The 12022-nt window shown below is 44.3% G+C and overlaps 2 protein-coding genes across 6 annotated transcripts in view; both read left to right on the top strand.

Moving 5' to 3' along the window:
- The first annotated feature begins 2478 nt into the window (after positions 1-2478).
- MID2 (midline 2) overlaps positions 2479-12022 on the top strand; it is a 122918-nt gene continuing 113374 nt past the window's right edge. The window contains exon 1 of one of the 5 annotated variants that reach the window (XM_043458071.1): positions 2479-2763. The gene's annotated coding sequence lies outside the window, so the exon portion shown is untranslated. Of the gene's footprint in view, positions 2764-2806; positions 2910-3112; positions 3489-12022 lie in introns of those variants that run through there. The other 4 variants (XM_043458070.1, XM_043458068.1, XM_043458067.1 and 1 more) reach the window with 4 other exon arrangements.
- LOC122435754 (translation initiation factor IF-2-like) lies at positions 2725-10745 on the top strand. The gene is made up of 5 exons (XM_043459851.1): positions 2725-2763; positions 2840-3073; positions 3163-3336; positions 3456-4068; positions 8730-10745. Exons 1-5 carry the CDS (start codon positions 2725-2727, stop codon positions 8774-8776), a joined length of 1107 nt encoding a protein of 368 aa, XP_043315786.1. The 3' UTR covers positions 8777-10745.

Raw genomic sequence — 12022 nt, 5'->3', positions numbered from 1 at the left:
ATTCAATAAGCTTTACCTGTTATATATACCTTTTCATTCTTTTAATTTTTAAATTTGTTTTATTGCATTAAAATATACATAATGTAAAAATTACCTTTGTTATCATTTTTGAGTGTATAATGCAGAGGTATTAAGTACATTCACAATGTTACATAATCATAAATGCTTGACTCCCAGGGAACTAGGCAATCAGTTTCTTAGGTATCTTTACCAAAGTCTATACACATGTAAGCATAAATGAAAGTGAAAATGTTAGTCACTCAGACGTGTCCAACTCTTTGTTACCCCATGGACTGTAGCCCGCCAGACTCCTCTGTCCATGGGATCCTCTAGGCTGGAATGGGATGCCATTTCCTTCTCCAGGGGATCTTCCTGACCCAGGGATCAAACCCCATGTCTCCTGAATTGCAGGCAGATTCTTTACCATCTGAGCCACCAGGGAAACTCCTATAAGCATACATGGATGGACATATATACCTTCCCTCCTTTTTTACATAGTAGTAGCAAACCATAAACAGCTTTCTCTTTTCACTTAATATCTGCAATATGTAAATATATATGATATTTATATATACACAATTCTTACATATATACTCTTCTGCTATGCTACTATTTTAATTCTGACTCAATTTTTTAGAAATTAATTTTTTATTGTGACAAAAAAAACATGTAACATACAATTCACTCTCAGCAATTTCTAAGTGTACAATACAACCACATGCACAGCTTCATGCAACAGATTCCCTAGAACCCCTGACCTCAGTCCTGCTTGATTGAAACTCCACATCCACGAAACAATTCTCCTCCCCTTCCCCCCTAGCACCTGGAGTACATGATTCCACTTTCTGTTTCTATGAGTCTGACTACTTTAGGTACCTCCTGTAAGTGGCATCATACAGTATTTCTCCTTTTGTGACTGGCTCATTTCACTTAGCATATTATCTTCAATGTTCATCCATGTCATAGTCTATGGCAGGATTTCTCTCTTTTTTAAGGCTGATTTCCCTCTTTTTCTGTATATGCCATATTCAGTACACATACCATCAGTGTATATGCCACATTTTCTTTATCCACTCATCTCTCTATGGATATTTAGGTTGTTTTCACTTCTTGCTATGGTGAATAATGCTGCAATAAACATGGGGGTGCAAATATCTCTTTGAGAGTCTGCTTTCAATTCTTTCAGATATATTTCCAGAAGTGGAATTGCTGAATCACATGCTAGTTCTATTTTTAGTTTTTTGAGGAACCTCCTCACTGTTTTCCATAGCAGTCACACCACTTTACATTCCTACCAACTGCAAATAGTGTTCCAATTTCTCCACATCCTTACCAACACTTACTATTTTCTGTTTTATTTTAAATACTGGTCAGCCTAATGGGTGTGAGATAATATCTTATTGTGGTTTTGGTTTGCATTTCCCTGATGATTAGCGATGCTGAGCATCTTTTCATATGCTTATTGGCCATTTGTTTATCTTCTTTGGAGAAATGCCTATTTGAGTCCTTTGCCCATTTTTTAATTGTGATATTTACTTTGTTATTGGATTGTAGGAGTTCTTTACCTATTAACCTCTTACCAGGTACGTGGTTTGCAAATATTTTCTATTTTTGCCTTTTCATTGTTGATTCATCTGCTGCACAGAAGTTTTTAAGTTGAATGTAGTCCCTCTTGTCTAGTTTAGCTTTATTTTTACTTGTGTTTTTGGTGTGACTCATTAACTTTTACTTCTCTTAGGGCCAGACTTTCATCAGGATAGCTTGGTTGTGATTTTTGCCTTCCTTTCCACCTCAGTGCTCTCTTGCACATTGTTTAGCGGGGTGTTGGCTAATTACTATTGGTTCCCTGATGGGATACACCCAGAATTACCTTAATTTTTCTGGACTCATTCCCACCGAAGGTAATGGGAGGCCTATGGGAGAGGGGGTTCTTTCCTCCCATTTTCTCACTCCTTTCCCCTTCATCTCGCCTTTTTAAAAAATCCCCTTCATTTCCCTATGTTGAGGTACAGAATCTCCTCTGGGGCCTCCTCCCCCTTCCCTCTCCCACCCTCCTCGGGGAGTGGGGAGGTGGTCTCTGAGCCAATGACAGGTCAGCCCACGGGCGGGCGGACTCCAGACCAATGAGCGCTTCTGGGTTCCAGCTGGACCAATTAGCTTATTAGGGACATTGAATACCTGTTATATAGCTAGCATCTGTCCCATTGTCCTCTTATTAAAGACCCTCTGGTTTGACCCATCAAGGATTTGAATGTGTAAATGAGGCCCTACACTCTCCCCCCGCCTTTTTTGGTTTTGTTTTTTAATTTTGGTGGCTTTAATCCATCTCCACAACTTCTGCCCAAGGCCAATAAAACACAGCCATTCTCCCTTTGTAAAAAGAAAGAGGGGTTGGGTTTCCTTCAATTGTCTGCCCTTTTCTGTCTCCTCCACTATTTTTGTTTTATTCTGTAGTTAACTTTACATAGAGCAGCTTCGTCCGAGGACCTGTGCGCTGGACCCGGGCACTCTCTTCTCATTGCTGGTGGCAACGGCCCTTTCGTTTTTCTAACCTAGGGGTTTGTGGGGGCCGGGGGCTTGGCGGCTGGGAGAAGAGTTTGGCCAGAGTCTTCCTTCTGCATTTCACACACATTCTGCTGGCGCTCTCGCTCTCTTACACACACACACACACACACACACACACACACACCCGCTCCGGCCCCTCTCCGTGTGTCTTCCTTCAAGATGACAGGGCGCTGGAGAAAAGGCTGCTGGAATCAGCTGGTAGGTACAGTAGTAACCCGAACCCCACCCACCCGCTGCCTTTGCTCGCTCAGGTTTCTCCGGTCACTCCTGCCAGGGGAGAAAACATGTAAACGCGCCTCCAGAGGAGGGGCAGGGGGAGCTGAGAGCGGCGGGGGCGGCGGAAGGTGAGCCGGGGAAGGTGGCCGAGCGCCCCGGCTGCCGGGCCCTTCCCAGCGCTCCCTCGGGGCAGCAGCCCCAGCCCGCTTCGCCCCCACCCCATCCCCCTTTTCGTCGGAATCGCCTTCTCCCCCCCGCCACCCCCCCACGCCCTGCGACGGCGGAAATGACAGTGTGGTGCTGCCGCGGTGTCATGGTGCTGCCCCTGGACTGAGGAGCGAAAACTCTTTAAGTTTGGCACGGGAGACCCAGCCGCGGTAGCGTGGCGGCCGCCGTGCTGTCCCCGGCGGGGCGCGCGGGCGGGCGGATCCTGGCTGCTGCGCGGCGGCGGCGGCGGCTGCGAAGGCGGGCGGCGGCCTAGAGCGGCGGCGGCAACGGCGGCAGCGGTGGCAGCCAGGGAGCTCGCGCCGGAGCCTGAGCCAGCTCGCGCCGGAGGCAGGCGAGCACCCGGCGCCCTTGGGAGCGCCGAGGACATGGCCGGCCGCCGGGAAGGCTCTGGGTAAAACGCGCCCTCTCGCCGCGGCCCCGGGGGCCGACCGCCACCACCGGCGCAGGGCTCGGCCCCGGGCTCGGGCCGCGCGTCTCAGGTGCGGCCGGGGCCCGGCGGGGGCCGAGGGCTGCTCCGGGGCTTGGCGGGGCGGGGTGACGGGGCCCCGCGAGGCTCCGAGGTGGCGGCGGCGGCGGAGGGCGCCCCGGCCCGGCCCTGGCTCCTTGATGCGCCGCTGGGGCCCGGGCTCCCGTCGCTGCCCTCCAGGGACGGAGTTTGCACTCCGGGGTCCGGGGCGGGGGCGGGGGCGGGTCCTAGGCCTCCCGCGCAGTCCAGCCGGGTCGGGCGCGGGCCCCTCCCCGAGCGGCTCCCCGAGAGCCTGGGCGCTAGTCTGGGAAAGGGCACCGCCGCCTTCCCACGCTCCCGCAGCCGGCCACCTCCTTGGCCCGGGCGGCGCCCCTCGGCCGCCTGGCTGTGGCGGCTGCGGCAGCCAAAGATGCTGCGGACACCCTGCCCGCGGGGAGGCTGGGCGGAACTTAATCCCTTTGCTGCCAGGGGAATGATCCTCGAGTCTCCGTCTGGGTGGTTCCTTATTTTTGGCCTAGCTGTGAAACCAGCTCAGTGGGGGAGAGGGAAAACTTATAGGTCCCCCAGACAGACTGCGATGGAACCCGGGAAAGGTGGGGTTTTTCCATTCCTGGCTCGTAAGAATTAAGTAAATAACAGCGGAGTAGATTGACAGAAACATTTTTGGTGATGATAAGGTTTCGGTTACTTAGCATAACGCGTGCAGCACATTTCTTGGAGGCGTTTCTTCTCAGAGCAGGACATTGGAATCCTGGCGTCATTGGGTTCTTCACTTTTTCTCTTCCACACTCCCCTACCCGCCTTCATGCTCACTCGCCTTCTTCCTACGTGGTGATCACACACCTACTTGCTCACCGGAATCTCCCAGCCAGAACCACACGTCTCCTGGAGTCCTGTGCACTCCCAGGCTCCCTGTCAAGCAGCCTCTGGCTTCTGAACCAGCTTTGCCTTTTTGAGGATTTCTGAGTGTGGGGAGGGTGGATGGTTATGGTTGTTTGTGTCTGAAGAGAAGCCCTTATAAAGGAGTGTATTAGAGGCTATGTAAATAGACGAGTACTGTGTGTGGGTTGATTCTTCTGATTCTTAAGATGGGCCATAAGGGCTGCCTCTAACTCCATTCTGTCCCCTTCCAGTACTCCAATCAGTTCTCTGTCAATGTTCCAATGGAAGGGGAACCCTGAATAGGGAGAGTCCCTCCTCTACTACTCATTTTACCCCAGCTGGTTACCCCTAATGCTCACATCCCCCTTTTCACTCCACTTATCACGGCCTTGAGAGGGAAAGAGTCTTTGCTATTTTAATATTTTCCTGCCCAATCAATTAATGCAGATATACAATGTGAATTAGATTTCCCCTGATGGTTCCACACAGCTTGATTTATGTGGTTGAAATACAAGTCTAGGAGCCAAGGAGATCAGAGAGTTCATTTCAGATCTGATGTTGCATTGGCTTTGTGGCCTTAGGACATTCCTGTGACCTTTCTTTCATAGTTGATGCACTTGTATGAAAGACATCATATTGTGTACTGGCTATTGTGAGTCTTGGCTTGGTCCTTTGAAGATGAAAGGATTCTATAAACCTTCAGCATTATACTTTTCAAAGAAAGTACTTCATTTACCTTTAATTGAGGTAACAGTTTGACTGCGTGTAAGTGGGAACCCTGGTTTACTGGGAACCCTAACTTGCCATTATTAACCCTTTTGGGAGCTGCATCTATTACCCTACTGTGGTACTAGGTCTGTTTCTTTTTTTTTCCCCCTTAGTGCACATGCAACTGAATGAAAACTTACATAAAATAAGACATACAGAGTAATGATGATTATTTTAAACTAAGGCTTGAATCATATCTAATGTACTCCAACCTAACAATCTGAGTCAGACTCATTTGAAAACATAACCTTACTCATTTTTAGCCCATATGGGGGCAGGTAGTTACTTTCTGCTGAAAAGTGGCTTAAATACTTTTAGGCATGGCTATCTAAGCAGGATTAGTATCTTGCGGTGGTGAGTCAACAGTGTTTCTTAAAAGCACCTACAGTGTGCAGCCCTCTGCTGACTGGGCCAAGGCCCCAGCTTTGGCCTTACATTTTGGCCTCCTGTTTGTTTAAGGCATGCCTCTGTACTTGCAGCTCTCAGATTAGAACAGGGAGGGACTGTCTAGGGCAGGGGTAAAGTCTAGAGACTTGAAGGAGTGAGTATTTCCCTTCCATTTACTTTCATGACTACTAGACTCCTAATCTAGCATGTTGTACCTTGCAAGGCCACCCCTGGGAAGTACTGCCACAAATCAGAATGGCTTGGTTGCTTTATGAACGTATCATCTGAACAGTGCAAATTGATTTAGGTGAAATTGGTTTAGTTAATCCCTCCTCTAGGTGCAGGGCAACTTGCTCCAACTTGTAGATCCTAAAACAGTGCCAAAGGAGTCTCATAATTGCATCCAAAAATTGCTCTGAGTAGTGAACCTGTCTATTCCCTCATCCCTCCTCCCATAAAATCTGCTGACACCATGACAGTTGAGAAGGAAACTGCCCAAGGAATATGCCTTTGCTACTTGATGAAGAGGAGAGAATGTCTTCCCTTCACTCTGTCTCTCAGGTTCTCTCTTCCCCCAACAGGGACAGAAATCTCTAAAAGGAAGGGAAGATAGTGCAAAGGCATAGAATGTGTCTCAAATGGCTGTTCTCAGAGGTGTCTGCTCGTGTGTGTCATTCAGTCTTTGTGGATCTTGGTAAGTCCCTAGCTGTTAGGCCATTGGCCTCAGCTGCTGGTGGAGGCCAGAGGGGTGTTCCATTGCCAGTTAGCATTAAGTTTTGTTCTTTTCTTCCATGTGAAAGTGGGAAATTGGCACTGTGTGAAACACCTCCTTACTTAGGCTGAGTATCTTGACTTAGAGCATTGCATCATCAAAATAGGATGTGTAACGTGTTGATAATTGATATATGACAGTTCACAATTGTTCACTTTTTGATGAGTGAAATTTGGGTACCAAGGTGGTGTTGTGCTAATGTCTATATCCCAGGTCTCTCAACAAACCTTGTGTTCATCGCTGAGCAGTGTAAAAAATAGACTGGAAAAGTGTTTCTCAACCAGTGTGTTGGATCATTCTAACAAGTGAGAAGACCAGATGGGTGGTGTTGCAACAAGAAATTTTGACTCCAATGATTCCCCTGTGCAGGCTGCTAGTCCTCTTTTTATTTCCCCTCTCTTCCAGGGATCAATATATGTTTCTCCATTTTCATGAATTAAAACTGTTAAGAGTCTTCTGTGGGCACTGGAGGTTTGTGGCTCTTTCTACAGTTTTTCTTTTTCCATCTTCCCCTCCTCCATAACCACAGACACGCTCTTTTGACAATCCCCCTGCTCCTGCATTGCCCTTAAAAATCTGTGTAAGCTGCTCAGACTACTAGATGGTTAATATGGTGGCAGAGGGATTTTGAGCTATGTGCCAACATCTCACCACTCCCTTCTTCATGTGGGGTTCACTTGACTTCATAATAAGGGTTTTGGTTCTGCCTAAGTGGGTTAGCAAAGTATCCTTAGTAGGACTTGTCCTACTTGGGATCTTTGCTCCGTGCAGAGCTCCGACTGCCTGACCTTGGGCTTTGTCTCAGCCTCTTTCCTGCAGGTCAGACTCCTCTAGTCTCTGGATCTTCCTCTTGCAGAAACCAAAAGATCTGATAACAAATTCATTATATAACCTAAAATCCTCTTGAAACAGAAAATCCCAGTAGTTGCAGTTTGACCAGTTAGGGATATAATGCGTGGGCATGGGAGACAATGCTAATGCAGGACTGTGACGTGTCTGAATGTATACAGCCCAGAGGTAGAAAAATGGTTTATGGTCCAGAATCCTTGATCGCTTTTGTCTATAGCCCTTTGTTCAGTGTTGCTAGGATCCATGTGGCTCCCAGGGGAGTAGAAGCTTGATTTCAAATACACTTCTGTTCTCTGCCCCTTGTTTCTGACCTGAACTTGGGGTCCTCTCAGCCTAACACCTAACAGCATGCCCTACATACATATATTGCCAATTTTATTCTGTAGAGGTTAGAGATGGCTGTCCATCCAGGTGTGCCCCTGAACATTTAAAAATTTACAAATATTTCATTGGATAGCAGAGATCGGGGAAAGCAGTCCTAGAATAGATGGAGAGCTATCCTCTTAGCAGTAGGTAAGTTGTTTGTTCTCCATTTGTTCTCCAACCCCAAAACTGCCAGTGTAATTGGCGTTAAGATAAAGGTGTTATGAATTGTACTTATGATTTCTGACAATTATCAGGTGTTACCTTGGCAAATCCGTTTCTTGGTTACTTAGATTAATCATTTGTGCTTGTAGCAGATCTAGGACTTCTAGTTCTGCTATTGTGATATTCATTTTAATGTTTATGATGACTATATTGTATCAAATAGCCAATGGTTGGATTTAGGAGCTAATTATTGTAAAGAGCATTAAATCTATGTACTATAAAATATTAAGTAGGCTTTAATAACCTTTTAGACAGGAACTGGCTCTGGTGCTGTCAGTCAATAATCAGCCTCCAGTCCTGAGCTCTCCCTGTGCATGGTAAAAGCTTAAGAAAAAAGAAGAGAGATAGTTTCTCCCTTTGGGGAAACTCCAGTCTAACAGGGGATACATTTGGGTATGTTAAATACCACAGTCAGATGCGTGGTCCTCCAGAAAACTTGTGGGGGAGTGTAATTGTCCTCTATTATGTCAACCATTATGCATTTGGGGTGTATTTCCAAACATGCACTATTTCCTTAATAACTTGCTCTGTATCTGTCATCTGTGAATGTGTGTTGAGACTATCTGTATTTATAAAGCAAGTTAATAATGTTATTTTCATCTGATCTTCACAAAAGCCTGCGAGATTGGGTAACACAGGTATTTTTCATTCAACAGATGAGGAGGCTGTGGCCCAAAAGATTTAAATGTCTTACCTGGGATCACTCAGCAAATTCAGCTTAGAGCCAGGACTACAACCAGGCTTTGCTGAGAGGATCAAATGAGATTGATAGCTTTGGAGCCATTTGAAAAGTATAAAATTGGTACACAAATGTAAAGTGACTGTTAATTGTGCTTACTGACCACATAGTCTCTTTTTCTGGGTTTCTGTCTTCAGTTTTTTTAGGATGAGAATTCTATGCATTGGGTGCCTTTTATACTCCCAAATAATATTTTTTTTGTGCTGTAGAGGGGTCCTTTCCTACTAAATAGTGTTCTAGAATTTGGTGTCTTCCTTTTCTTCCAAAAGGTGTTTTCATTAGTTTGTACTCTCATGGGATGCCCCTCCCCCTTTAGTTGTCCCCCGGAACACCCATTATGTCTTCTTGGAGGTACAACAGGCAAAACCAGCCACTGTCCTTGAGCACCTTGGCTTAGCCAAGGGTAAGTAATGCATTTTGTTTATTTCCAGTTTCTTTTATGATGCCCATCGCTTGTCAGCCTTTCAAGTCATACTAATAAATAAGATTTGTGTTTTGAGGAGCTGGTTTTCATTAATTCCAGGTGCCTTTCCTATGTGGTAACATATAGCAAGAACTCTGTTATAATAGGATGTCAGAGCTGGAAAACATCTTAAAGAGATCGTCTGATGATTCTAGTGCAACTTGAATGACATTTTACAGTTAAGGGAACATCAGACTAAGCCAGGGCTCATTTGCTCATCCTCTAAGGCAGAGAGACAGTTTCTAGTGTTTTAAGGAAGAGCTCAGCTCATGGGATATTAATGTTAATATCCTGCAGAATATAAAGCCTACTACTTGGCTCAATCCTCATTCTACAGCCCAGGGGTCAGGCTGGGTTTTACACTCCTGGTTTTTCTGTGAAGAAAAGGAGACTGTGGCTCCTCAGGGAGGTAATGAGAGCCCAGAGCCATGCTCCACAGACCTGGAAGATGAAAACTAGATGGAATATAAACTTTTGAAATAAGCGGGCATTTAATTATGTTCAAATAACATTTGAAATAATAGCATTCTGCCAAGTGCCGATCATGGCTTCTCTGATCAGAGTTAACTGAATGCTGGATTTGAAGGGCAATGCTGAAGTCAGTCTTTTATTTTGTAAGTGTAGAATGTATTATTTTTATCCTAATTGCCTGCATTGAGACTCCTCCTTTGTATTCCTGCCTACTCACACAGCCTTATGATACCTTCTTATAGTTTATTCTCATCAACTTTTTTTTCAGGAGTCTCAGCCTGAAGGGGGAGTGCAGGCTGACAGTCAGCTGTACAGAATCAATTTTATACTAGAACAAGGGCAAATCCATAAACATTCTTATTTGACTACACGGCAGTAACTAAATGATATGGAAGGGAACAAATCAGTAGATATGGATGTGGGCATTTGTTTCTTAACATGACAATTGGCCTGCCTGCCCAGGCATTTCATTAGTGCATTTTTATGACAAACTATTGTGTTTTCTGGCAAAACAAACTTTGTGATTACCTGTCATTCAGTGACACTCTATCAGGTTTACATCCTGTCTTTTTCCTTAGTATATTATCTAATTCTGGATAGATTAGCATTTCACAAACTTTTTGAAGTTGCAACACAGCCATTGTTTTATTTTTGTTGTACCACTTCTTCCTGTACTTCCTAAAGGTATTTTGTGACCTAGGAGTCAAATATGTTTTAGGAGTCTTACAATTTTTAAATGAATAAAAAATTGGGAGCTAATCATTTCCTGATACCCATTGATCATTAGAGATATCCCAGGTATTGTAAAACCTAGACAGGCAATCACCAACCTAGAAAAGCAATTGAAAGGAGTAAGTGCTTCAGTAGAATTTAGAAACACTACTGAATTACACAGTTGCCAGGGTGGAATAGTGGTTAACTGTTCACACTCTGGATTGTGGGTTTGAATCTTTTTTAAAAATTAAGATAACATTCACATACCTTAGTTTCACTACTTTGAAGTGTACAATTCAGTGGTTTTTAGTATAATCACAAAGCTGTGCAATCGTCACCACTAATTCCTAAACATTTTCATCATCCCCAAAGGAAAACCCATATGCATTAACAGTCACATTCCATTTCCTCCACCCCCCACCCAGGCCCTTGAGAAATACTAATTTTCTTTCTGTTCTTATGAGTTTGCCTATTCTGGGCATTTCCTATAAAGGGAATCATATAATCTGTGACCTTCTGTAACTAACTTCTTTCACTTAGCAAAATGTTTTCAAAGATCATCCATGTTGTAGCATGTATCAGTGGTGGTGGCTTAGTCGCTAAGTCATGTCTGACTCTTGCAACCCCATGGACTGTCACCTGCCAGGCTCCTCTGTCCATGGGATTCTCCAGGCAAGAATACTGGAGTGGGTTGCCATTTCCTTCTCCAGGGGATCTTCCCAACCCAGGAATCGAACCCTGGTCTCCTGCATTGCAGGCAGGTTCTTCACTGACTGAGCTGCAAGGGAAGCCCCGCATGTATCAGTACTTTATTCCTTTTCTTGCTGAATTATATTCCATTGTATGGATATACCACTTTTGTTTATCTGTTCATCATTTGAGGGACATTTGGGTTGTTCCCACTATTATTGTGATTAATAGTGCTATGAACATTTGTGTACAAGTTTTTAGGTGAGCATGTCTTCAGTTCTCCTGGATCGTATGGTAATTCATTTAGCATTCTGGGGAACTGTCAAACTATTTTTGCTGCATAATTTTACATTCCCACCAGCAATGTATGAGGGTCCCAGTTTCTTCATGTCCTGGCTGACATTTGCTATTTTTTTTTATTCTGGCCATTTTAGTGTGTGTGAAGTAATATAGCTATTCTAGTGAGTGTGAGGTGGTATCTCAGTGTGGTTTTGATTTGTATTTCCCTAATGGCTAATGATGTTGAGTACCTTTTCATATACCAACTGATCATTTGCATATCTTCTTTGGAGAAATGTCTATTCAGATGCTTTGCCATTCTGTATATTTCTAGATACTAGACCTGTATCACATATTTGATCCACAAATATTTTCCCATTCTGTGAGTTGTCACTTTTTTGGTGATGTCATTTGTAGTACAGAAAGTTTTAAATTTTGATGAAGTCCAGTTTATCTGTTTTGTTCTTCAGTTGCATATTTGCTGTCATCTAAGAATCCCTTGCTTAACCTACGTTCATGAAGATTTACACTTATGTTTTCTTCCAAGAGTTTTATAGTTTCTGTGCTTACATTTAGATCATTGATCTATTTTGAGTAAATTTTTGTGTATAGTGTGAGGTATGTCTCTAACTTCATCCTTTGGTGTGTGGGCAACTGGTTTTCCCAAAGCCACTTGCTTGAAAAAAATTTACTGTTTCACTGTTAAATGGTTTTGGAACCCTTATCAAAAGTCAGTTGACCATAAATATATGAGTTTATTTCTGGACTCTCAGTTTTATTCTGGGTTTGAATCTCCACCTTGCTACTTGCAAACAAGTGTGACCCTGGACAAGTTACCTTTTTTGTTGTTTTAATAATAATGCCTGCCTTTTAGAGGGCTGTTGTGAAAATTAAATGAGATAATGCCTATAAAGGGTATTATTTACCGCCTCACAAGTGGCAAAT

Source organism: Cervus canadensis, chromosome X (assembly GCF_019320065.1).
Source record: "Cervus canadensis isolate Bull #8, Minnesota chromosome X, ASM1932006v1, whole genome shotgun sequence".
In the NCBI taxonomy this organism is placed as follows: domain Eukaryota; kingdom Metazoa; phylum Chordata; class Mammalia; order Artiodactyla; family Cervidae; genus Cervus; species Cervus canadensis.
Note: the sequence above shows the minus strand (reverse complement) of the source record. Positions and strands in the feature narration are given on the sequence as shown.

Coding starts and splice junctions, on each gene's coding strand:
- LOC122435754 (XM_043459851.1), top strand. CDS start 2,725: ATGACAGGGCGCTGGAGAAAAGGCTGCTGGAATCAGCTG. Junction 2,764..2,839: donor AAGGCTGCTGGAATCAGCTG/GTAGGTACAGTA, acceptor CACTCCTGCCAG/GGGAGAAAACATGTAAACGC. Junction 3,074..3,162: donor CTGCGACGGCGGAAATGACA/GTGTGGTGCTGC, acceptor CAGCCGCGGTAG/CGTGGCGGCCGCCGTGCTGT.